Source organism: Chelonia mydas, chromosome 10, assembly GCF_015237465.2.
Source record: "Chelonia mydas isolate rCheMyd1 chromosome 10, rCheMyd1.pri.v2, whole genome shotgun sequence".
NCBI lineage: Eukaryota > Metazoa > Chordata > Testudines > Cheloniidae > Chelonia > Chelonia mydas.
Genome location: NC_051250.2, coordinates 9,882,706 through 9,909,864, shown reverse-complemented (window position 1 = coordinate 9,909,864; position 27,159 = coordinate 9,882,706). Strand labels below are relative to the sequence as shown.

General features: G+C 42.6%; 1 protein-coding gene across 4 annotated transcripts in view; it reads left to right on the top strand.

The window, feature by feature from the left end:
* Positions 1 to 16,496, top strand: part of FOXK1 (forkhead box K1) — a 72,728-nt gene extending 56,232 nt beyond the window's left edge. For 3 of the 4 annotated variants that reach the window (XM_043524551.1, XM_037910694.2, XM_037910696.2), the window contains 7 exons: positions 2,788 to 2,944; positions 3,985 to 4,131; positions 6,079 to 6,272; positions 7,833 to 7,999; positions 8,624 to 9,010; positions 11,789 to 12,013; positions 15,985 to 16,496. In XM_043524551.1, the coding sequence (XP_043380486.1) occupies positions 2,788 to 2,944; positions 3,985 to 4,131; positions 6,079 to 6,272; positions 7,833 to 7,999; positions 8,624 to 9,010; positions 11,789 to 12,013; positions 15,985 to 16,202 (1,495 nt within the window). In that variant the 3' untranslated portion in view covers positions 16,203 to 16,496. The remainder of the gene's footprint in view (positions 1 to 2,787; positions 2,945 to 3,984; positions 4,132 to 6,078; positions 6,273 to 7,832; positions 8,000 to 8,623; positions 9,011 to 11,788; positions 12,014 to 15,984) is intronic. The other variant, XM_037910695.2, reaches the window with a different exon arrangement.
* Positions 16,497 to 27,159: the final 10,663 nt, after the last annotated feature.

Here is a 27,159-nt window from a genome sequence, read left to right as displayed (position 1 = left end):
TCTTGTTTTCTCAAAGTGGTTCTCAGCCCCTTCATCGCCATCATCACTACATGAACTCCCCAAAAGTAAGCTGAGAGCTTGCTTTACCTGATAGTGCCTCTGGCCTTGCCTTGCCTTCCTGCAAAGAGCAGCTCTGAGCTTCAGTTGCATTCTCCTGATTCTCCCACCCACAGCTCTGAATGTGACTGTCCTTCCCTGGCCTAAAGGAGCTGTTGAGAAGTGGCAAGTTTATGTCTGGAGGAAAGGGTTCCCATCGTGGTAGAGGCAGGTTGCGGGAAGTCACTATTCCCAAGTTTCCAAGCACCATGACCCCCCCAGGTTACCCCCATTTCATTTGGAGTACTGGATAATTTCCTATGACATCCACAGTAGGGCTGGCTAGTTTCCTTAGAGTTAATAACATTTTATTCTGAAGTGGGTTTGAAAGCACAGCCCAGTTTAGTATAATGTTGAGGTGACAAGATATTCTCTCTGAATTCAGGGGCCAGGTATTGCTAGTCTTTTAAAAAAAATTATTTCTGTAAGAATCAAAATGCCGTGGAAGCTGCAAATTTGTTTCTTGATGGCTTTTATAAAGATGGTCATGAGTTTAAATGTATCCGGTAGAAGCCCAAACCTGAACAGCTGGAGCCACGTTTTCTCTGCTTACCTTCAAGAATCAATTCGTTACCTGTCTGAATGGCATGAGCATTCGCTGTACAAGCCTTGAAATTACACCACGTCTTATTAAAAGCACAGAAAAGATGCACCCTTTTTAAAGTGCACAGATTTATTGGAGGAGCTCTGGCCTCTCCACTTCTTCTCCGACTTGGTTTTTAATAGTTTTGTTTGTGGCATACTGATATGGTGTGATCACAAATGGTTAGCAACATCAGCACAGCTCTTAATCCTTAATCTCTTTCTAGTCTGCATATTGCCACAATCTAGTCACCAAATGCAACAGTGAAAAGCAGCACTACTGCTGCCTGGGAATGAGTGGTGTTCTTGTCTCCCTTAATGAAGTCGTCTTTTAGTGGGTCATTCCAGGAAGAAGCTATTCAAGGGCCATTTGGTAGCCTCCTTTATTGGGGGAAGGCATAAGCAAAGAGCTGCATCTTAAATTGCACTCAGAGATGAGACAAGAACTCATCCTGGTCTCCAGAGTCAGGAGTTTCATAACCATGGGTCCTCCACCAAAAACACCTTGCTCCTAAAAGCTTCAGCCTGAGCTTCTGAATGGTAACGTTCCTGCTGAGCGTAGGATTTACAGTGGATGCGACAGGAGAGATCACCCTTGAGTTATCTCATACTGTCGAAAACTTTGAGATGCTGTGAGCCTGTTCTCTCTGTCTCTGTGTCTTCCTATCCCAAGGAAACTTTCTGTAATCCATTGTTAAAATAAACCATCCCGATGCTGAGCTTAGCAACACGGCCATTTTTAGGAAGCAGCAGTTCTCAGTTTACATTGAGAGCTGCATTTGAAAATTGTTTTTTATAATTGGCACTTAAACTTACTGCTGCTGGTGGCCATTTTGCTGAGAGAATCATTTGTGACAGCATTACCTAAGCCCACTGCAGGGGACTAGAAGTCTTTTCCCATCCTCCTCTAATGCAGTTACAATAAAAAAAATTTCTTCTATCTCCATATGTAAATATTTAAATACCATTCCTCTTTCTTATTGTTCATCGTGACTGTACTTTAATGGGAAAGAAGTAGGTAATCCTGTGATTGGACTGTGGTCCATTTCACTGTGCTGCTCAGCCCTGGAGAGAAGGGACAACACATGAATGATTCTTCAGACTCCCCATTTCACCTGTCAAGCAGTCTTGTCCCACAAATCAAGGATGTGTGACTCCCCCCCCCATCCCCCCCGACTAGTCTTGCTAATTAATTCTCATCCTGCCGTATGTACTTGTGTGTCTGTCTGAGTGGTGCTGCAGATTAAACCCACCTTCGTTGTTTATTTGTAACTTTATACCAGTCTTGGTGTGGCTTTTCCTATTTCATAATTGTTCCTAAAGTGCCATCTTGTGGCAGTCCTAGAACTCTTAATTATTTTTCTTTCCCCTAACCAATCTGCAAAAACATTGATATGAAGGGCGCTCTACCTGTATCTGCAACTCCCATTGGTTGTCAGTAGGGTTTGAATGCTGGTAGGTTAAGGAGATAGGTGGCTCTTAAAGATAGCTGTGGTTTTAGCTACTTAACATTAACCTTTGTGTTGTTGAACAGCCCTCTGAAGCCCAGTGATGCTGCACCCAGTGCATGCATCTGTCACAATGGTTTTAAGTGTGATATTGTAAAAAGTATAAGTAGCCTTTTTAAGTAGAGAAGTTGAGCGATCAACATCTATATCTTAGACAGAGAATGGTATTGGCCAGATTTATGACTGAAGAGTAAGGCTTTTAATTACTTGTATAACTTATTTACTCCAGAAAGCCAAACTCTGATACAATATTTGGTTTTCAGTGGAGTCCCATGCTGGCTTCACAGAGGAGTGATCCTGCTTCATGCGTTGATATTGTGTGTTGTCTAGTGACTACAGCAGGTGACAGGAAGTCAGAACTTCTAGGAGTCAAGTCAGGACTTACTTATTTCATCACCAGTCATTCAACCTCTCTAGGTTTTGGGTTAACCCATGTGGAGAAATAAGTTCAGTACCTACCTACCTACTTCTCAGAGAGGCAGATTCTTAATTGTTTGCCAATTGCCTAGAGATCCTTGGATGGTAGGAGTTGTGTGTACGCTTGTTGCTGTTAATAAATAATTGGAGATGGATGTGTCTCTCTCATCTCTACCCCCTCCAGTGTTCCCAACTCCTGCCCGGCCAGTCCACGTGGTGCTGGATCCTCAGGATATCGCTTTGTTCAGAACATTACCTCGGACCTGCAGCTGGCAGCAGAGTATGCAGCGAAAGCGGCATCAGAGCAGCAGGCAGACGCATCTGGCGGGGACAGCCCAAAGGTTCAGAGAAACGTTATCTGCCCAGCAATGCTTTGGAGGCTTTCAGGCCTGGCAGTATACTGTAGTTAAACAAGCCTAAAGATAATTTATCCATTGTACATGTGTGTTGTGAGTTACATATTTCCATTGGGATACTTAACGCCCCGAGGGTCACTGGGTCATCCCCCTCTGTGTCAGTCACTGGCTCATGGGTATCTCCACTAGGTTAGCTGCCCAAATTTATTTTCTGCATTCACTTAAAAGGTCAAGTTACAGGAATCTTTCTTTTCTGATGGACCATGAAGCCTGACATGCAGGTGTGCCCCGAAGAAGCTATATATTTGAAAAGTATTAAAACCAAGGAGTCTTATTTTTCTTCTTCAATTAACAGCTCCACAGATGTACGTAACACTTTGTAAAATACACTGAGGGGGAAAAAAGACAGGGTCCCTGCCTTGAAGAGCTTGCTGTTTAACTCAGGCAGAATACACAAGCCTGCAGTTCAGGGACAAGAGGGGAGGAGAGCAGTGTAGAGAGGATTAGCTTTAAAAACATAACAAACAAAAAGTAAGTCATAAGGAAGGAATTCAGTCTTGATGAAGTGACCTTATACCCAAGCTGAAGATGTAGGTTCTCTCTTGGTAATGCCAGAGTTGGGATCTAGCAAGGGAGCACAATACTGGATAGCTATGAAGACTGAATTCTCCCCTAAGCCAGGGTGGCTGTTCTTGGTGCAGATGCACTGATGGAGCAATGTGAGGAACTGGAAATAAAATAAACCTTGCTAGTGCATTTCTTCAATTTCTAGAAGGGAGGGGTCCCTCCTGGAGACGGTGGAGCAGGACTAAGTCATGCTTGGTGCTAGTGCCTAGAAGCAGGAATGGATGGAAAATTTTAAAAACGTAACAAACCTTTGGAACTTTTTTTCCCAACAGAAAATATTGTTTGGTAGAAAGTTTTGCTATATCTAGAAGGCATCTAGTATCTGGCTTCTGCGTAAACTCCAGCATAAGAATCCTTATTCTGAAATTAAGCTTCCTCTGTTGTGTCCTCTCTTTTAGGATGAGTCCAAACCACCATATTCATATGCTCAGTTAATTGTGCAGGCCATATCTTCAGCCCAAGACAGGCAATTAACACTAAGTGGGATCTACGCCCATATCACCAAGCATTATCCATATTACAGGACTGCTGACAAAGGCTGGCAGGTGAGTTCTTGACACCTACAAATTTTGAGATTCCTATTAAAGTGCTTATCCTAAAAGGAAACACATTTGGTGAGGGATCAGGGCACTGGGGTAGTGGGAAGCTGTTCCAGTCAATTTAGGGAATAATCAGTTTAATAACATCACTTAAACTTTTTGTTTGTGGGCTGTGTTTGTAAAGGCTATTCTACAGAAACAATCCACATGGCTCAGGGGCCTCTGGTTTTCTAATGCCCATCCTTGCCACTCTTGTCACTCACCATGCCTGCATCTCTAGAGACATCTTTGACATGATTGTCATTCCCATTTTCATTTCCTTCCATGCCCTTGCTACCAGCAGCCACTTCATCAGTCTTATCTCCCCTGTTCTCTCTCCAAATTTTCCTTGACCCCTTAAAAATCTTGACGATGTCCAGTTATTTAGAAGAGGATGCTCAACAGACCTCTCCATTTGCGATTGTTCCACTTCAGCATGGCTGTCTACAACTCTGTTCTCTCCCTGCTTTTAATCACAGTAACCCTCATGCCCTCCACGACTATTGCTTTCCTTTCCCAGAGTATGGTCACTCTCTAGTATAAATACCATCATGGACCGCTAAGGGTCTGAAAACCACAAGCTGGCCCCTTGTGTTGCACGTCTCTGCACTTAGCATGCTATTGAGAAATCTCACCAGCTTCTCTGTACAATTTGTCCATAGCTGACAATGCTATGTCAGACTTGGGTATTCAGCTGCTTGAGTGTTGCTTTTAATGTGCAAGTAGCCAAGGCTTCAGCCACACTCACCCTTTCCCAGTGCCACGTCTCTGAACTGGGTGTTGTCGCTTCCAGGCACACAACACTGGTGCACTGGAGAATCACGGGCAGCTGTTGATTCCACTGTGTACAGCTGGCTGGAGCAGCATGGCTGGTCGCAGAATATATAATATATAGTATAATCAGAATAAGTACATTCTGCCTGCCCAGTTTTCCTCTGCACTACCAATTGGTTATGGAATTCTTCACTTCCGACCTTACCCTTCTCCACAGTGTTGCTGTGCATTGTTAACCAGCTGCTGCATTATACTGCAGAGACGGCTGCATTTCAGTGATGGGTGAAGTGGTCTCTATATGTCCCTTCCTTCCCTACCAGCAGTGTTGTAAGGCTCTGTTTGTAAAGCACATCTGTTGCTCTTTGAAAGCTGCTAGAGAAGCACAAAAATGGGGGCCGGGAGGAAGAGGAATTAGAAATGATTTTATGCAGTTGTGGGCTCACTGTGCCTGTCCCGCAACATAGCGGTGCTAAACCTAGTCAGTGATAGGACTGTTCCCTGGGAAATCAGTTGTTGTTTATATAGATGGGTAATTTCTACAGCACCCTACAGTGCTAGGTCCGTGCCAGACAGTTAATGTGTCCCTCCCAATATCTAGTCAGTCTAAAAAAAAAATCACTGGCCTGCTTTATGATTATTGTGGTGTGTGGTGGCCTCTAGTGGTTCATGTTTGCACATGTGATCGATTTGCTGGTAGGCAGTGCGGCCCAACCTGGCAGTTTTCCACTTGAAGACAAAAAAGCCATCTTTGAAGTGTGTTCTAAATGTTTTACAATACATATCTCTTTTTTGTTTATGCTTTTCCAAAGCCCCTGCTTCCATATCTTGCAGTGGAAGAGCTACTGCCCTCACTGGTTCTAGGAGTTGTTTCTAAGGGGCAGGTAACAGTACAGTGCCAGGCAAACCTATCTTTCTCCATAGTTAATGGAAACTATCTGTATTTGTAACTTATTTAGCCATATTTTTTTCTTATCACTTCCATTCCCCTTGTGAGTCTTGGTAGCTGGGTAGCTTGTTACTGTTTCTGGCAGAGATTCTGAAGGGGATGGATGTTACTTTTCTGGTCTGTGAAGCCTAGTTTGTCTGTCTTTGGTGTTTCCACATTGCATAGTAAACAACTCATTCCTCTGCTTCCTTCAGAACTCCATTCGGCACAACCTTTCCTTGAACCGTTACTTTATCAAAGTTCCACGCTCCCAGGAGGAGCCTGGAAAGGGCTCCTTCTGGCGAATCGACCCTGCCTCAGAAGCCAAGCTAGTCGAACAGGCATTCCGAAAACGGAGACAGAGAGGGGTGTCTTGTTTTCGAACCCCTTTTGGACCCCTCTCCTCCAGGTAAGTTCAGGTCCCTTTTTATTTTGTTCCAAATCTCTAACTGTTTTGGTGTCATTTCATAGTAATGCAGAACTTATTCTCACAGGAGTAAGTGGCTTACTGTGCAAAGCCCTGCCGTTCATTTCTGAAGAGTTGGGTCCACATGTGGATTAGGTCGTAGGAGAAATCATGTGGTATTTAAACTAGTCTCTTTCAGATAACATCACATCATTTGACATGATTGTCAGCAATGGAGTAGAAGGGATGTAGTATGGGACTAAATGAAACTGCCTCAGCCAATGGTATGGGTGTGGAGGAGAAGCTTAGCTGTTTGGACTAATTGATCCTAGCTAGTACAGTGTTACCCTTTGCTCTCACAGGGACCAAATTTTGTCTAAATGTGTGTGAAGCTAAGGGAAAATTAATAATAAAAAGGTGACATCCACAATAGGGCGTGTATGAGAGAAGGATATTGTTTGTTTGAATGTTAATGAAAATGTGAGTCCCATAGAGAATACAGTTCTGTTTTATAGATGATGTTTTTTTGTTAAAATGAATGCAAATAAAGTCAGGATCCCTCACAGTTCAATGTATCTAGTTAATTTATTCAGTGAGATTCTATAACTAAACATCACACCCAGTGAGTATAGTATTAGAAATAACTTAAAAGACCCAGGAATTAGAAATCCATAATCCTCTCTGCTAAAATATTTATGCTAGGCTGCTGGTCCAATGTACTGACAAGGGAGATTCTAGGAGTGACTTCAGAACTCTTTGTCACTTTTGGCTAGCTGGGTTTTGGGTATGTTGCGGAGGTAACTGCTTGAAGATTCAGTGTTCTTTGTACTTTTAGACTTTTCTAATGACTCAATCCAGAGTGTCAAAGTGTTCTCATTTAAGGCTGGTTACTTTCCCTGGTCAGAGGGGAAATGGAGTGCTTGCAGCTGTTCCCTTGGGTTTATGAACAGTGACTCTCTTAAATGGTGCTTGTACTCTTGGGAATTCCCGACCTTTGTAATACTGACAACTTGAAGATCACATTTGCATGAAAACTTTGTATCTGCTATAATTGCAAATAAAGCCTGCAATTCCTGTTACTTAAAATTAGCAAAAAATACAGTTCTTCAGTGTACTTTGTGCATTGGCAGCACTTAGTGGAGTTTCACTGTTTTTGCCTCTCTCAGGACAGGAATAGTGGGAGAGGAGCCTTGGCGTCATCCCCCATCTAACAGAGGAACAGAAAAACTCTCTCATTAAATGTTTCATGTTTTGTTTAAATTGTAGCACGTACTAATCAAAGGGACTGTCAAAAACAGGATTGGAAAAACAAAGCCAACCAACTAAAACCTATTTAAAAAAAAAAATCCATTTGAGTAGCCCATTTAGATTCAGATTTCTCCCTACTAAGAGTGGCATTGCTGCAAAGATGCCATGTTATTGGCTTCATTGGAGAGAGTAGGACGGTAGAAACAGCACAAGAATGGTTTCTTAGTGCTGTGGAAGAATAGAAGCTCTTCTGCTGAGGCCTTTGTTGGCCAGCATGTATTCTTTTGACTCTGTTTGCACTGGTTTGTGTTTCAGGAGTGCCCCTGCCTCTCCTACTCATCCCGGCCTGCTGTCCCCTCACTCTAGTGGCCTACAGACTCCAGAGTGCCTGTCCAGGGAGGGCTCACCCATTCCACATGAACATGATTTTGCGTCAAAGTTAGCCTCTGTTCCAGAGTATCGATATTCACAAAGTGCGCCTGGTATGTAGCCCCTATTTTGCAGGAGATGGTGTTTATTGTGGTGGGAGGGTGTTATATATTTCAAATAAAGGCCTCATCTCTCCATACTTAACCACTGAAGGCTGGGAAAGGTATATAGCTTTAGACTGTCTTTCTTATTCGCTTCAGTTTCATGGTGATGGGATGGGGAGTGGAGGGAGTCAATCTGAATGGGGATTTGGATCTGTCCTCTCTCCTCTTCAGCCATTTAGGTCGGTTGCTCTTTGGGGCTGCTGTCTCCACCCAGAGTTCCATGTGACCTGATAATTTAAAAAGCACTGAGCAGGGGTGGAGTTTTTCACTCATATGCTGGGAAAGTGAAACTGCTGGGTGGTGATAGGTCTGTATGAACCCCATGATTGTGCAACCCATTTAAAATCCTGCACTGTGTGTACACACACTGCATACAAAAACTACACTCAAAATGTTGTTGAGATTGCAAAGCCAGCCACTCAAAAATTAGGAAATACAAGATTGAATGTTGTCTGAATAACTTGAATTCTTTTCCAAATACTGCACCGCTCAGCATTATGCATTATTAGAAACGTGTCAGTAAATGAGTCTGAGTAAATGAGTGTTCTAACATGCGTATCTCTTCCATTTCAGGATCACCTGTCAGTGCCCAGCCGGTGATCATGGCTGTTCCTCCCCGGCCATCCACTTTAGTGGCAAAGCCGGTAGCTTACATGCCAATAGTGACTTCTCAGCAGCCTTCTGGTCATGCAATCCATGTAGTGCAGCAAGCACCCACTGTTACAATGGTCAGGGTTGTAACCTCCTCCTCAAGTTCTGCTAACGGATACATACTGACAAATCCAGGCCCAGGTGGCGGTGCTCACGAAGCAGCAGGAACAGTGCTGGATCTGGCTGGTGATCATCGAGGTAGTCTGTTTCATTTCCCTCCCTACTTGACAAAGGAAGATTTGTCTGGACTTGTAGGGTTTTTCTGCACACCTATTTCACGCCCTGGGTGTTTAGCCGTTGACAAAAGAGGTCAGTCATAAGATACAATTTAAATTGGGTAAGAGCTTTCACACTAGGTCTGCCTAGCAGTAAGCAGGAGAATTGAGCTCTGTGTGGCCTTCAGTTAGTAAAAATCTAGCTAGAATTTTACTGGTGACCAAAGCTGAATATATGGCTGTGAATATTTATTCTAGTTCTGGTGCCCACCTACAATATGCTTGTGGACTGTGGCCCATTCTGATCAATTGGGAAAATTACCAAAAGGCATTGCTATCCCAAAACAAAACTCCCACCATCCCAAGGTATTCTTTTCTGTTTTGAAAGCCAGCACAGAGAAGGCTGAAGCTGTTTGTTTCAAGGTGACATTGATGGTAATTGAGACTGTGTCCTTTTTCTGTGGATATGTAAAATATATTCCAAGGGAGGAAAGGTGTAAGCCTCTGGAAATGAGTTTTGTAGAAGTGCATATAGTGTTTGTGATTAGAAGACTCTGCAAAAGCCAATTATTATAAGGATCACTTTATATCTTTCTAAACTGGCCAACTCTGGCCTCAGTGGACTTAGTGAGCTAAACCCTGAAAATACCTAATGTTCTATAAAAGGATCATTCTCTGTCTGCTTTCACTTGGGCAGTATGTCCTTTTCTGCAGCTCTTCTCATAATTGCATGATATTATTGTACAAATGTACAATTAATGTACAAGCACAATAAGAACAGTGAGTTTCGTTGGGTGTTTGTGCAGAAGAGTGATTTTTTTTTGCTTACAAGCTGGGATGAGGAGGGGAGGGCAGGGCAAGACAAAAGACCCTCCCCAATAGTAATATGGGACACTCAGCATTTGCTTTGGTGTTGGCTTGCTTTTGACCACCTTCAAACTTCCCTGAAGTTTTTGAATAGATCCCCACTGTGGTTCTCCAGGCTTCCCAGCAGCAATCTCTGGGCTTGCCTACACTTGTGGTGGTACAGTAGCACAGCCTCAGCACTTCAGTGTAGATGCTGCCTGCGCCGACAGGAGAGGTTCTCAGGTTGGCATAGGCAGTCCACCTCTCCGAGAGGTGGTCACTAGATCAGAAGAATTCTTCTGTCAACCTACCACACTCTACACCGAGGGTTAGGTCAGCTTAACTGTGTCACTGTGGGTATGGATTTTTCACACTCCTGAGAGATGTAGCTACTAAAAAGATGTAACTTTTTAGTGTAGAGCAGGCTTCTGTCTCTCTGACCCTCTGCCATTGCTAGATCCTCTCCTCCCCCCTCCGCTCAGCCTCTGCCTTCCCCAGCTCGACTCTTCATCCTCTCTCCCACCCCCCAACTCTGCCATCTCCTTTTCCCTCCCCTTTGCCTTTCCTACTGTCTGCCTTCTCCCTGCTGGCTCTCTTGTCTCTCCTAATCTGTCTCTTCCCTACTTCCCCCACCACTCCTCTTTACACCCTTCTACCAGCCTGACACCCTGCCTGAGCTCTCCTCTCCTATTCTTCCATGTCTCCCTTGTTTCTCTGATGTTAAGATGGGGAAGAGAAAGGGGATGTTGGGGTCCTCCTGCTGGATCAGCTTCCTCACTTCCTGCCTGCCTGGGCAGACATCACTCCTTTTCTCCTCATCTCAGAGTTGGCTGGAGAGGTCAGGCAATGAGCTGAGTCAGTTGCAGAGAGAAATCTCAGTTGCAGCCTTTGGCTGGCCAACAAAGGGACAGGGTTGCTCCTTGAGGCAAGAGGCTTCCTGGCAGCTGCTCGCTGCCTGTTGAGCAGATCAGTTAACCTGGAGGAATGAGGAGGAAGGTTTTAAACACTGCCGCACTAAAACAGCAGCATCAGTCCAGGCACTGCCCCCTTTCTGCTGGTTCCTTCCCCTATCCTTCACAGCTAGTTGAAAGTTGTTGTGCACAAAGGCAGGTGAAAATTGAAGGGGTCTGTTTCCTCTCCACTCCCCTGTGATCTCACCCAAGTGTAGGCATGAGAGTGAGCTGTCCCTAACTCCACAAACACTGGGGCTGTTTGATACTGTTATGGTTCCTTCCCTGTTGTGTAGCTGAGGCTCAGGGTGGTTAGTGTACAGGCAGGGAAATCTCGTAGTCTAGTTTTCACTGACTGTTATTCATGCCAAAGTAGTAACATGCAGATAAGGAAAAGAACAATGGGGAGAACCTTTTTATGCCTCAGGATGACATTTTTATAACCTTGTTTCTTAGTTGGCCTGCTTGTGCCTTAGAGGAAGTCTATTCCTGACATTGGTAAATAGTTGCATAGATATTTTTGTGTTAGGTACAGTAAGAAAACTTGTGGAGTTACTGAAAAATCATGGCTGGATGTTTTGAAATGCTTCAGAATAACCATTTGTTCCTCATAGGTAGTAATCCTTCCCCATTCCTATATCACTGGTTGCAATGTTCTTCCTCTAATGAGCTTCCCAGCCTTCTCGGTGCGGATCCCATTGTGTCAATCGGCCCACAGAAAGTGTTCCCTGGAGAACCTGATCCTTCATAAAGATTTCTGGGTACTTCACATCTCCCGGGATCAGGCCGACACCAGTCAGCCATGTCCTCAACCCCTTCTTGTTTTGGAGCCCAAGTGTGTTACTCTGAGACTAAGCTGCATTGACCTGAGAAGTGATGCTTCCCATCCCCAAGAGATACTGATTTGTGGGATTCATCAAAGGCAAATTATTTGGTGGTATCTGGATACTTTGGCTATATGTGCTTGGGTATTTTCATTTTGTCTAATCTTGGGGTATGCATTATTGTTAGCATATTAATGATAATGAAGACCGCTCAAGGTGAATGATTCTCCTTTCTGTTTAATGTCCAAACAGGCATGGATGAGAAACCAACAATTGCGTTTGCCACAATACCCACTGCCAGTCGAGTCATCCAAACAGTTGCCAGTCAGATGGCTCAAGGTGTCCCAGGGCAAACTGTTACCATCCTTCAGCAGGCAACTCCAGTGACCATTGGACAACACCAACTACCTGTTCGTGCGGTGACACAAAATGGGAAGCATGCCATCCCCACCAACAGCATCACCGGCAGTGCTTATGGTATGGCTTTCCTTTATGGCTGTGTGCTCAATCACCTGATGTAGTTTCACATGCACTGCAAACTCTAGAGTTCTACACATAGGTCCTGACATATGAGTTTTCCCATACATCCAATTTGAAATGTGTGTGCAAGATGTGTATTGTGCAACATTTTGCACCACTGAATAACAGTTTTTCTCCCCCAACCTTCATGCTCTAAGTCCTTGCGGGGAAAAAGCTCTGCCATCTCAAACAACATAGAGGCCTTCTAGACCAGCCCCAGACACTCAAGACAGGTCTAAGTATTAGCTAGACCATCCCTGACAGGTGTTTATCTAACCTGCTCTTAAGAATCTTCAATGATAGAGATTCTACAACCTCCCTAGCCAATTTATTCCAGTGCTTAACTACCCTGATAGGAAGTTTTTCCTAATGTCCAACCTAAACTGCCCTTGCTGCAATTTAAGCCCATTGTTTCTTGTCTTATCCTCAGAGGTTAAGGAGAACAGTTTTTCTCCCTCCTCCTTGTAATGACCTTTTATATACTTGAAAACTGTTATCATGTCTGCCACTCAGTCTTCTCTTCTCCAGACTAAACAAACCCAGTTATTTCAATCTTCCCTCATAGGTCGTGTTTTCTTGACCTTGAATAATTTTTGTTGCTCTTCTCTGGACTTTCTCCAGTTTGTCCACATATTTCTTGAAATGTGGTGCCCAGAACTGGACACCGTACTCCAGTTGAGGCCATATCAGTGTGGAACAGAGCAGAAGAATTACTTCTCGTGTCTTGCTTACAACACTCCTGCTAATACATCCCAGAATGATGTTTGCTTTTTTTGCAACAGTGTTACACTGTTGACTCATTTAGCATGTGATCCACTATGACCCACACATCCCTTTCTGCAGTATTCCTTTCTAGGCAGTCATTTTCTATGTGTGCAACTGATTGTTCCTTCCTAAGTGGAGTACTTTGCATTTGTCCTTATTGAATTTCATCCCATTTGCTTCAGACCACTTCTCCAACATCGCCTCTGCAGAGTCCAGTCCCTTTTTTTTGGTCCTTGACAATGCATCTGTCTATCCCTTCCCCACCTCCCTCCAGTCTCTGTTCCATCTAGGGTTAGCATCTTTTCAACAAATAAATGTGGCCTTCCTTGAGCCCATTTTCTCTTACTTTGACTTTTCTTGCTGTGAAAAAGTAGAAATTTTATGTAATGGTTTTTATGAATTCTGCACTTGGCATTGCTACCCAGTGGAGGCTAAAGGGTTAGGTCTGCTCTTGGGGCAGAACAGGAGACAGGAGTGGTGTGAGAGACATCTGGGTTCTCGGTGGAGTGAATGGGCTGTTTAAAAAACTGATTGAGACCGTCCCAGCTCAAGGAGGATCCAGAGAGACAATGAGAAACCCCAGCAACTGAACAATCAACATTTGACAGCCGGCAGCTCCAGCAGGTGGTGTATGTGAACTCCGCATGGCTCTGCCTGAGAAGTGATAGGAGGGGGATAAGAGTTGTTTTTTGGAAGAGGCCAGACAGCTCTCACCTGGGACTGACAAAGGGACGGAGACCCTGAAATGGAATCCAGAGCAGCGTGGCTGGTGGATAGCACTGGCTTGGCCAGATGGACTATGTCTTAACCTTTTTCTCTAGGCTAACCTAGGGACTTGCAATGCTTTTTTCCAGTTGACTAATAAGCCCTATTTTGTTTTGGAGAAACTGCCTGGTGTCACTGTAAATACATGCTGAGGTGCATTAGCCTACAAAGAGTGTAAAAGTCTCTGATTGGGGGCTGTGTTAGTTGTACTCACTGGGCAGAGCTCATGGTGTGAAGCAGAAGTGCTGGAGCCCAGAGGCTGTCTTGGAGGCAGTGAGGCTGTGTGGCCTACTGTGAAGAAAGAGTAGGATCAGTTGGAGGTCTGGCACACTGAAGGGTTCCTCTTGTGGATCCGTGACACTTGCCAGTCGACTCTTGCCCTCAATATTACATAATAAATCTTCCCTAGTGCTCTTCCGACACCACTAAACCCTCAATTCTGTTCTCAGAAAATCCTTTTCTCCATACCTCACTGTCTCACCCCCAGTCTCTTCTCACTCATCAAAGTCTTGGGGAAAGAACCAGTACTATGGTGCATGGTTTCGTCTTGTAGAAATGGAGAGGGCCTACTGGATCTTCTACATCAATGCAGGATTGTTCCATATAGGATATTTTCTAGTAATTAGTCCAGTCTGGTTTCCCTTGGGAGGTTATTCTAGTGCTTCCTCAGGACATTAGGTATTGTCGCTTTAAGGGTAATGACTGGTGGTGGCAGAACCCTAGCACTTTGAGTTTTGCCTTCCCTTCTTATGAAATCAGAGTCCCAGCACCCCCACCCTGACTCTTACGGGCAGTCAGAGTGGAAGACTTTGTCGGGATTTATGCTGGCTTTCTTACAGCATCTTTTGGATTGTCCTACGAGTAATTTCTTTGGTTTAGTCCGCTGCTGGATGAAGGGTTACCACCATTTTTTTTTAACCTTTCCCACCAGAGTTCTACCTAGTTTTACCTTGTCCAGTCATGGAAACCAGTAGTGAGTAGCTGTAGTGTCCTCAATATATAAACCTGTTAAATAAGAATAGAGATTAAAAATAAATGGAGCTGGTATTATCCTGCAGTAGCATGAGACTGATGTAGAGTAGGACATTTGATTGTTAATTATTCTTCATCTATGTTTAAGGTGCTCTGAAATCACTGAAATTTGTCTTACTCTTTTTTGTAATCAGATGTGATTAGAATCTTTCCGGTGACACCACAGCTTTCCTGTTGAAGTGGTGCTAGAGTCTCTCTGCAGAGGATGCAGAGCTTGTATCTTTCCGACACAGTTCACTATGCACAGCTGAAAAACATAGTTTCTTCCCTTAGGCTGACTGGGTTTTTAACATGTTTCCCAGCCTGGGGTTTTCTCCTCCTAGAATTCCACGATGGCTTTTCTGAATAGTGGTCAGTGGTTTTCTCTCATCCAACCCTGACGGTCTTCTCTTTTTCTCATCCTCTTGACCTTACTGGTGCATGGCATCCTTCGCAATTGCCTGGTGTAGTTTGCTGGACTCTGAAGGACTTTGTTCTGCTTCCATTACTACTTATCCCCGTGCTCCTTTTTTGTGCCTCTAGTAGTGGACACTCCTGTATTGCTAGCTCTTACCATGTTGATGTCCTTCACAGTTTGGCCATCTTTATCAATGTGAAGCTATTTTACGCTTTTGCTAAGGTATAAGCGTATTCTGTCTTGCTGTGACTTTAAACTGTAGAAATTTCAGTAACAGAACTCTTGAAACTCTGTAAGCTGAAAGTAGGGTTACCTTATTTCCCAGTTCTTTACTATTGTGAGAGTTCAGCCTAGTTCTTGGAGAACAGGGCTGGAACCCAGGAACTCCTGGGTTCTAATCTCAGCTCTGACAGGGACTCCCTCTGTGGCCTGAGGTAAGTCATTTAACCTTTTTGCCTTAGTTTCTCACCTGTAAAATGGAGACTAAACTACCCTCATGCCCCTAGCAGTGGTCCATCCAGGTCAGGCTTAAGGCATGCTGGTATGGCAGCTTGGGAGAAGCTTTTGATTGTGGTGCTCCATGCAGTAAGTTGAGCTTCAGTCTCATAGTCCAGGGATGCAGAATTTTTCAGTCATGGACTAGGGGTTAAAACACAAGAGTAGGAGCTTTCCCAGCTGGGACAATTCCTTAGCTCACTGGTGTTCGGGTTTATTTATGAATTGACGTGTGAAGCATTTTGAGAACTTTCAATGGAAGGTGCTAGGGAAGAGCAAGGATTAATGTTCTTAAATTCACGTAGGAGTTTAACTAACTTTTTCTGAGTTTGTTTGTAAAGCACATCTGAAGGTGACAGTTGCATATCTCCAGTATGATTGCTCTCCAGTGTGATTTACTTCTGTCTTTTTTAGACCTGCAAATGTTGTTTAAATTTTTGGCTGAATTAACACTTTTTTCTCTCCCACTCCGCAGCTCTCACAAATCCGCTACAGCTCCTTGCAGCCCAGGCTAGCTCATCCACTCCCGTTGTGGTCAGCCGGATATGTGAGGCAGCGACTGAAGACCCTGCAGCACCCTCGGGTGAGCCAGATGTCAAAAAACCCCGGATGGAAGAATCCAGCGGAGCAGTCCAGGCTCAAACTGGAGTCATCACATCAACAGCGCCTCAAGGACAGGCAACCAGTGAATGACGAATGACGATAGTAGGAATGTAGGTGGGGCAGTGGCATGAGCCTCGAAAGCAGTTTTCAAAGAAAAGAAAAACCACAACTGTAACAACAGTTCGAAATTTAGAGAATTACAAGCTCTTTTTAAAATTTACATTTTAAAGGGCAGGTCAACAACAGTTCTTAGAATCTCGAGGTGCCAAAAAGAATGAAAAAAATCCTCCCAACTACCTGTACCTGGAACTCAGTTCTGCCTTTACTTATGGAATATTTTCCCTCTTTTTAGATTTAAAAAAAAAATACAGACAACTGATTGTATGACTGCTGGGATTTTTTTTTTTTTTTTTTAATCTCCTTCCCTTTCGGATGGGAGTTACAGTTCAGCATCTAAAGGAATGTATCACAGACGCATCTGCTCTCTGGGAGGAAGGCTGATCATCTCTGATGCCTTGCTATTCTGCCTCTCAGAGCTTCAAAACATATGACCATTGAAAAGGGCCACCCACGAAGATTTAGAAGGATGGGTGCAGCTTCTCGTAGGAACAGCATTAAAGTAACATGATACCAAACTGGGGGGAAAAGGCAGATTTTTTTTTTTTTTTTTAAACAAACCCACCCCGTGAAATATCATTATACCCATGTTTGTTTATATTGGGATTTGGGAGGGTGAGCTACAGGGCTCAACCAGATGGATCTTCAAAATGTGGTTTCTGTCCATTCTCTTTGAGGGAAAGTGAGAAGATGGAGGAGCAGCATTAATCTATTTCTTTTAAAGAAAAGAGAAAAAAACAAAAAGGGGTGGGTTGTCCTCACACTGATTTCTCACAGTTATTCATCATCTGCTTCTGAATTCACGGCAAAATATCATAGTGACTGAACATGTGAGAAATGGCACCTTTGAAAGGTTCTGTGTATATTTGGTTTCTAGTTGTTCATATGTCCCCCTGCTTCTGGGGCAATATGGTTTATTCATAACATCCTAGAGTGAAACTACCGTCATTTTTCCTGTGAACCCAAGGGGCAAATGGTTAGCCTTCTGCATCAAAGTGGTTATCTCAGTCCTTTCTGGCAGTACGACCCTCTGGCCTGAAGACCAGATGGCCTAAGGTCAACAGCCCAGCACCAGTTTCAAACTTGGAGCTGGCATTGCTGGAAGTGGATTTCAGCAGGTGTCCCATGGTGTGAAGCTGAGACAGTGAGGTTAAATTCCAGGGGTGAGGGGCAATGGGGATTATAGACAGTATTGAGAATGAATCTCATAAACTAATGCAAACCAAGAAAACGGAGGCCTCACATTTTCTACATGAAAACTGTTAACTGCTGTTTTTAAAACAGGATTTTGAGGTTTTCCTTTGCTCCCCAACCCAGGCCTCCCAATGATATAGTTAGACAAAGGACCAGGAGTCAGTTGCATTTGTTAGGACTGGCCAGGAGTCAAGATAATTTCCTTTTAAATATATATTTGTTTTAATTTAGCAGTTGGATAAATCATGTTCTTTTCAGAATGTAGTAAAAAGATCAGTGCAGACCCAGTATCCCTACAGATTTCTGAGACACTTGAAGCAGTTGGGGAACTGGATGCTCTGCATGGCATGAATTGTGGTTGAGGAAACAGGATCACCCTCTTTTCAGCCTCCAGTTAATCAGTTGTTAGTTTTTAAGTACAACCCCTTCTGCTATCTTCTGTGTAAACACCAAAGACATTTCTTAACTTAAAAATCCTGATAGCTTTGGAAATGGGAAAAGTAAGCTAGCAATGCTGGAGCATGTCTTCTTTCTAGGGATCTGTCTGTCCTTTGTGCTTCCACTGATGTAGTGCAGTGTTGTCATCTTGCTGTTAAATCCAAACTGACAGCACTGTTATGGAGCAGAGTGCAGTGAGCAGCAAGCTCAGTGTGGAACTTTTAATGGGACGGATCTCCCCAAAATACAGCAAATGAGACCATTCGTATCCTATACACCTGGCAGATCACAGGTGTTAAGGAGTAAAGCAGAGCTGATTAATTTCTTCTAGCATCTTAAGGAGGTGGCAAATGTAGTAGTAATGGCTAACTGCAAACAGGTGACACTACTTCTCTTCTAGGTTTCCTTTCTCTTTGCCAAGTCCCATTCCCTCTGACTGAGATCCACTTTCTAAATGAAAGCTGAGCAAGTTTGGTTTTGCCTCACAAAAACGAATTTCTTGCAGTTTCCAAAAGAGGAGAAAATTCCTGGGGGACATGGTTTAGGGTTACACTTTTAGAGGAACAGACAGCATTGAAGACAGTGATGCATCTATAGCTTGACCATTCGAATGTATCTGTACATTGGTAACAGTGAGCGTACAGATTCTCTGGATTTTAGTTCATTTAATTGATTTCTGAAATCTGGTGGCAGCTATTGTAATTTGCCTAACAGTTGCAGTCAGCCATTCAGCAACTTTGCACCTATTCTGCGTTCTGTAGGTGGCTAAGTGTGGGGTTTTGACAGTAGTCAGCTGATGTAACGGTTTGCTCAAAGCCAGGATTCTAAGAGAAGACTATTAGCACAGACTCAGAAATAGGGCACAATGATGAGAGTGCAGCACAGTTTGCGCCCCTACAGCCAGTCAGTAACTTCAGGTGAATGGTACTTTGAATTTCGGCAAACCCCCAGAAAGAATTATAAGGCTGGGAATCCTTTGTTTAAGGAAGGCTTTTTAAGTCTTGTAACAGGTCAGGTGAGCAAATACTGGATGAGTGACAAATGAAAAACATTGTTTGGGCTGAGATGGTTGCTTCTTCCTGAAAATGTCCATAAATAGGACCATACCATAAGTTGCTGTAAATCACGTAGATCCATTAAATCAATGGAGACTTGTAGACTTACAACAGGTGAGTGTTTCCACAGATCAGTTGCTGGGTTATAGACATGCCTTTTAAAATGTACAGATTTTAAAGTGTACATATTTGCCAGCATTCAGGGCAGTGTAACATTTTCTAGACTCTCCTTTGTGGCTCAGAACACCTACTGGCCAAGTTGCTAGTTGAAGATAATTGAATGTACTTATCACCAGTTACATGTTCACTGGTTCCACTTGCAAAACCCCAGAATCTTTATCCAAGTAGTGTTTTCTGCCTCATCCCACACCAGTCTGGGGTATTCACCATCCATTCTAAGAAGCAGCCGTGCCACTTATGAATTAACCCTTCTTGGCCAGCCTTTTAGTTGGCACTTGGCTAGTGTTGGATCCACACTAGGAAAAATAGCACTTCTTACCCCAAATCCTGTAGAGCCTATGGAAAAGTGTTCTCCTTCCTTATTTGTAGCAGCTGATAAGAGTATTTATACCTACTTTCAGGCCTCCTGAGTGGTTCTCTAGCATGCTGCCAGTTCTAGAAAGCTGCTCAGCTAAAACACTGCAGTTACTAATGAAAATTCCTCTGCAGAATTTCCTCTTAAAAAGGGCAAATTATAGATATTGGAGATTGAAACAATCTAATATGTTATCTAAACCATCCCTGCCAAGGCAGATTGTTGCAAAGCCAGAAGCAAGTTTTCTTCCCCATTACATGCTTTTTCAACCCTTAAAAGTAAGTAAATAAAAGGGAAACTTAAATGCATGAGTAAGATAAATTTGTCCTGTTTACACACACTAAAAATCTAAGCTTAGGAAAATATCCAGCTTTATTAAAATAAAACGTATTGGATTGGAATAGCCATCTATTAAAATCCAGTTTGTAAACAAACTTAAGAAATCAATAACAAAAATAGGGATGCGATGGAAATAATGACTCTCTCTGCTGTTCAGTTAGTGGGGATAAAAGTTATGCACCATTCCATGCTTGCAACTTCACAGCTATAATTTCTAAATGAAATATGCATTGATAACCTAAATTCTTGTAGTGGTGATCCTCTCTTGCTGTCTTTTTCCCTTCCTGTTGCTAATCATAGTCCACACTCAGCTGATTGGGTATAACCAATATGGAGGAAATGGGTTGTGGTGTTTCTTGGTTATTGGAATGCAGAACTTGGGCTGGAAATGTTTGGTGATCAGACAGACTGAATCCATATCTGAGTTTGGCTTGTTGACCCTTCTTTTCTAGTTGAAAGTGATTTCATTGGAGAATATTTCCCTTGTGCACTCCAACTGATGCCGTATTGAAACCAGCAGATGCTCTCTCTTTTCTTTCAACAACCTCCCCTTTTTAGGCGGTTTATTGCTGGTGACTGTCAGACCCGGGCCTAGTTCCATGAATTCTCCTACATTTTCGCACCAAATCTCTGTTGCTTTTCAGACTGTGATTACTGTGCTGTCCCTTGGCTTGGGCAGGCATCCTTGGAGATGGAATTCAGTGCAACTCCAAGGTCATTTGAATTACAAGTGGCCATTTCGCTGTCCCCACCAGTCTGTCTATGTGAAGGTGCTCCTACATTCTGGCGTACTTGAATGAGACCTCCCATACTTGGGTTACCTTTGCAGAATAATATTGAATATGTTTTAGTGATTGACTTGAAACCAAGAAAATGTTATCCCCAAAGAATTCCCAGGAATCATACAAAAACCTGTATCTGCCTTTTAAACTCCCCTTTCTATTTGAAAATGGGAGCTACTAATTTTTGTGTAAGGTTGCAACATTAAAAAAAATTAAATGAATTTTTCTGAAATTTTAAGAAGTCTGTTTACATTTCAGCCCGTTTTTTCTTGTTTCTTCCAGTTGCTAGTTAAGCCACACCACATGTTGTACACGGGGCATTAGTATTAAGTCCACAGGCTTTCTCTCTTGGGTATTATAAATGACTATGGAAACAGCTGGGATAAGGATACAGAGTAAGGTCTTCAACTAAAGGGACATTTAAGTTTGATTATCTGAAACTCCCATTTGTCCAGAACAGGGTCATATCCCCCTTCGTCTGTTAATTGTATTGAAAAACCCCTTATTTTCCCCAAAACTTCAGTTATCTGAAATTATTGAGCATCTCTCACAATATTTGGCTAATGGAGGTTGTACCATATGGTATTCTTTAAAGTTTCTTTACCTGCTATAATCCATACCTTGGGATAATCTAAAACTGAAAAAAAAAAAATTTAAATCTATTGACTTTTCACTGTTTCCTTTTTGCATTTTTCGGCGCTTGGACAATGATGAGAGATGAATCAGTTTTACTTTGATTTATAGGCAGTTTATAGCTCCTTTCACTCATGCACTACTAGTGTGATGCCTGGGTTGCAAACACTGCAGGGGATTGTTCTTGGTTTTATTCCACTGGAATTATTTTAAATTCAGGTCTCTGGATCTTGGCTTTGTAAAAGTATATTTTTGCAATATGTCAATTTTGGGGTGGGAACAAAGTTCATAGCTCTAGCTCAGTCCCATTTTTCTGGGCCAGGAGAGACTGGGTGAGCTGTAGGGGGCAGCATGTTTAGCCTTTGGTGAAGACAGAGCACTTACATTGAATGCTGCCCAACACAAGGCTGGGAGAAGACTAAAGGATGACACATTTGGGATCTGCAGGCTCTGAGGGGGACTTGGAGGGGTCATGTTGACCAGCTCATTATAAAATCCTGCCATGTTTCAATCTTTTGTCTTTTAGAAATTTGCTGCCAGTTGCAGCTTTTCTGTAAAGCAAGAAACACAGAATGGAGTTAAATTTTACAAAGGTGAAGAAATAGGCAGGAAATGCAGGATCCTTTTCTTTGCTTCTATAGCCCATGCTGTAAACAGCTTCCATTTTTATTTGAAAATGTACTGGCTGTTGGTCCTCATGATAATTCTTGATACTTGTTATCAACAACGATGTAAATGGCTGAGTTTATTAACATTAGCTAATAAACTACTGAATATGAGTAGCAACTGTTAATTTGATTTTGCATGAACCCCAATTAGATGCCTGACTCCTCAGTGTATGTATGGAATGACCTAGAGACACAACTGCTATTCAGAGTCCGCTTCCACAACCCATTTAATTATTTAAAAAATCATTTAAGGTTGGGGACTTAAATCTACCGAAGTGAGAGCTGCTGACCTTAACTCGCATGTAGTGTGATGTGGAACATTGTTCACTAGGTCAATTGGAGGTGTTCAGGCTGGAGCTACAGCGTTACCTCTGAGTTCACTGGAGGTTTTTTCCCCGAGGAGACCCTTAGCACCTTTGATGTACTGTAGCATGTCCCTGAATATTTGAATGCGAGGAAAAGGGAAGAAAAGAACTTTCTGCCATAGGTATGTGCATGAAAGTTGGATGGCAGATGCAGTGAAAGGAATTAAATTACAAATAGATCGGTTTTTAACTTCTGCATATTTTTCTTTGTGACCAGAAGCTCCTCCTTTAAACCCAGCCCTGTGTTTGAATGATTAAATCCTCAGGTGGGGATTATCCGCATCTTTGTCTGATATGCAGTGTCCCAAGCAACAAACTACGCTGGATAGTTGTGAGTTGCAGCATAGGGAATTGTAAAGGTTCTGACAATGCCGGTTGTGCAGATGGACTCTACCTTGTCCCTCTCTGTTGAGGTGTTCTGGCTTGATGAGCAGGAAGCAGCGCTGGGGACCGTGGCCAGCTTTAGAAATGTTTAAGCCATGCCTTGGCTTGTTTAATCAAACAGTGGCTTCAGTTCTATGTGTAGCTTTACATTAGATTTTTTTTTTATATACTACGAGCCTTTTTTATTTAATTGAATTATCTTGGGTTTCTTAATCCTGCTGCTAATAAACTGGAGTTGGGCATTAAGAACCAGTCTGTAAAACAGATGTGACCAGCTTTGTAGATTTGCCATTATAATGCAGCATATTGATCTTTTGCTTTGTGAATGTTAGTGAACATGCAGCAACAATCTTTATTGGCATCCAGGCCGTGAGCCATCTCCCATCCCCTCCCCCCCACCCCCCCGTTTTTTCTTCTACAGTTGTTGTTTCCTTCAATTTCAGTGACCCTCTGACCTAAATGCTCATTTATATGCCATGGTTTAAAGGTCTGCCTGTGGTAAGACTGTTTGGGCCCAATACCAGTTATGTGACTTTTTTTGTTTGAGTTTAAAAAAAGAAATTGTTTTAAAGCTGCTATATCTCTAGCATACACTACTGCTGTACTGTGTAAAATGCAGGGGAACCAGCTGAAGAGGGTTGTGCTGTAGGAAATCTGTTTACAAGATTGTCTAGTGTGAGATTTCCTGAGCTACTAGGGATGAGAAGCACACTTCCTTGTACATACAAGATCTTAAACTATTCGCATAGCCTCATGCTGACCAAAATGTAGCTGTGACTTTACAGGGAAGAGTTCCCCCTTTATACATAGCTGTCTAGTGACTGTATCTGGTTAGGTCAAAAGTCATTCTCTTCAGTAGGTGGGTTATATTCAGGATAATACATACCTGTGTGTGTGTGTTACATCATATGCATCTGGCACCACTAGTAGTGGCAAACATCTAGCCATGATGGTGTTTTTCCATTAAATTCTGTTTTTTCGGGGTGTTGTAATGTGGCTGTAAACATCTGCTGTGGGGTGAATAGACTTGGGCAGGAGCACCGTTTTTAATTTAAATTTTTTAAAAAGATTTGAATATTTAAGTTAAAAAGATGACAAATACAAATCCTCTTTATGGGTGCTATTTCATTTTAACTGCACTGTATGAGACCTTTCAGAATGAATGGCTGGATGTTTCCTTACAGCTATGGAACTATAGACTTTACGCACCATTATAGCTCATGAGCTAGAGCCTAAGAGGCCAATTGTGCTGAATCGACTCCCCAGCTTCCAAAGTGGCACATCACAAGGAGAATGACATCTAAGAAACAACCCTTTTAAAATCTGTTTTCAGAGTATTAATTTAGATCTATGTAAGTATAAATTTTCTGTGTGTAAATGGTCCATGACTGTTCCCTTCTGTTAAGAGTGTAAATGGTACTTTACATAGATATATTAGTAAATTCCAACTGAAGACACTAATTCTAGGAGAATATCCCTATTTTAGTACAGAGTGGGGAGCGGCCTGCAGAGGTGTAGCTTGAGCCCACTGATTCATTCCTCTTGTGGGGCACGAGGGCCAGTTTAGGACTCTGCTCTCCCTCTGGAATGAGTCTCACTTCAGGCACAATACTGAGAAACTCTGTAGCAGCAGCACAAGCTGTTCTATTGGCAGGGAAGTCCTGAAATGGCACTAATAAGAATTAGAGAATGAAAGTGATTCAAGCCGTCTCCCAGCCATGGTTTGAGAAAACCAGGCCCCAAGATCCTTACAGATTCTCATCCTGCCCTGTACATAATGGAAACACCTCCCCATAAATTGGAAATTAATTAGGCTGACAGAAGGGTGAGGTTTATCTGCATCATGTTCAGTTTTCCCAACTGCTTTGAATTACCAAAAGATTTAGAATTGGGATCCCCCAAGAATTCTGGGGGGGAATGGAAGTTCCCCCCCATCTGGTCACTTTAGTATCTTGTGTAGTATAGGATATTACCTCCCAAAAGACAATGACTTAGGATACTAGGCTAATCAGTCAGTGGGATGTGTGTGGCATATTTTTTTCTACCATCTCTTCTTTCTCTTTTATTCCCACTCCCCAAACATCTGCATTTGATTCTCTGTACAAAACCTGCAGTCAAGAAGGAAACATGCTCTTGACAAGCTTGAGTGCTGCTTTGTGGCTGTCTGCTATGGTATTTGGAGGTTGTGCAACCTGTCTCATTCTTGATGATGCTCCTACCTCCCACTGGCCTGAGGGTTAGGGTCTCCTCGATAAAATGTATCTAATAAACATATGCATGCAACTAGAATTCCTCTTTTCTCTCTCCTGAGTGTCAAATTCATTCCTAGCATAATTCTGCTGAGGTTATTGAACTTGCCTTAGGATGAATTTTGACTTATTTTGGCCTTTTCAAGGTTACTCATTGCATTAGGGAGCCAGAAAGAAGCTGCTTCTGTGCGGTCTCTCTCTAAAGTAATATATTTCATTGCATTTCTGTGAGGACCCAGAATACAAGCTTCTCTTAGGTTTCTACTGGTATCGGGATCTGGTCGTTGATTTTCTTGGGAGGGTCATTTGGGCTGAAGGTTGTTCAAAAGGGAGTAGCCATGGTGCTGTGAACACTGAAAGAAACCACAGCTTTTCTTTTTCCCCAAGGGAGAAAAGCCGCTGTGAAATCCAAATTTGACCCTCTGTATATTATGGCTCTTGTTTCATATCCTCTCCAGACATGGCCTAAAGGCTACAGCAAAGGCCCCTGGGAGTCAGCATCCTGGGTTTAGTGTGGGCTTCAACTGCTTACTCTTATGACCTAGGATAAGTCATGTGACTTCTTGCATTCCATTTGGCTTCACTGAAAACTGTCAAAAGCAGAACCATCACTAAAAACCAGATGCAGTGTCAGGATAATTTCTAGCGGATTGGCTGGAAGAAAAGGATTTAGATCAAGTAGAACAGTGGTTTACAACCTTTTTTCATTTGCGGACCCCTAAAAAATTTTGAACAGCGGTGTGAACCCCTTTGGAAATCTTAGACATAGTTTGCAGACCCCAGGTTAAAAAACACTGAAGTAGAAAAATGCAAATCCCCTTCCCCATCTCTGCCTCACTGCTAAAAATCTGGTGTAAAACATCCTGTGTTACACTGACTTAAGTGCTACACTTTTGAAGCGGACAGGCTGCTGCCATACACAACTGGGTCCAACAGTGAAGGCGTTAGCGTAAACTTGAGCACCCTTTTTCTGTTGATTTCCCCCAAATGTTCCTGCAGTCACGGAACCAGGGTAGTATTAGTTTTGAAGAGACTTTTTCTTACGAAAAATAAGAGCAGGAAAAAATGTGAAAGTGTACTTGAAAACACTACAGAATGGCAAAACTGTACTACTTTTTGATTCCTGATGTAGAGTGCTCTTTATCCTGATGAGACTGGAGTTCTCCAGACTGCCAGGAAATGCAAACTTAAGAGAGTATGTGTAACTAATATCTGCAGTTTCCAGAGTGGTGTTAAGAGCTGTTTCAGAAGGATCAGGAAATTGCATTACACATGCAGAAAGAAAACCAGATCTTTAATTAATCTCAACAGTAACTATAAGAAACACCAAATAACCAGTAAGAAGGAAGTATAATCTGTTCAAATTTTGAAGATCTAACAGAAAACTGTTAAATCTCTAACCAAGACTGTGAGAGTTTATTCCTGCTTGTTTTTTTAGGGGGGTGGGTGATGTGTAACAGAGAGTAGGCCCCAGAATATCTCAATGGGTTGATATGGACAGAACCTTGATCCTGTCCCTTTATACACAGGTATGTAGAGGAGAGCCTTGCACCCTCTGCATTGCAGTCTGGCACTTAGCTACATCCCACCCATACTATTCTCTCAACTATGTTTGCATTTTGGCTTCTAGTCCTGCCAGACAAGACATCTCCTGCCATAACTCTTTATAGAGTACTTTTTGATATAGAAAGTATTTTTCATGAGCTGTTTATTAATCAGTGTTTTAAAAAGCAGGTTGTATCTCTAAAGTGGAAAAGCTAGGTCTAGGGCATTGGATGTGAATTTCAGCTTCTCTCCTGGTTATGTTGAAAGTGAAACACTTAGTCTGTAACTACAGAGTATGGGGAAACTCAGAAAAGTGGTGGGGGAATGCAACATCCAAGGATGGGACCTGCGTTTTTGTGTCAAATGGGATCCGGTATTTTTTATAAGGAGCCATACTTTTTTAAAAGTAATTTGAGATCTGAATGTGATTTCTAATGTATCAAAACATTAATATTTTAAAGCTATAACAAAGTTTTAAATTTCTACTATTTTTTCATTTATTTTACCTGTTCTGTTATCTATTATCTTAAATTGATGTATGTGGTTGAGGAGTATTGCTTCTCCTCTTAGCATTTGTTTCTATAACCAGAAATAAAATTATATATTAAAGAGAAGGTGCCCTGAAATTGCTTACTCCTTTTGAGTGGCTAAAGGATACGCTCTTACTGCCTGCATAGCACTGTGATGAGTTAGAAGATTTCCTCAGCAGCCTGTGGTGTGGATTTCACCATTTTCTTGGTATA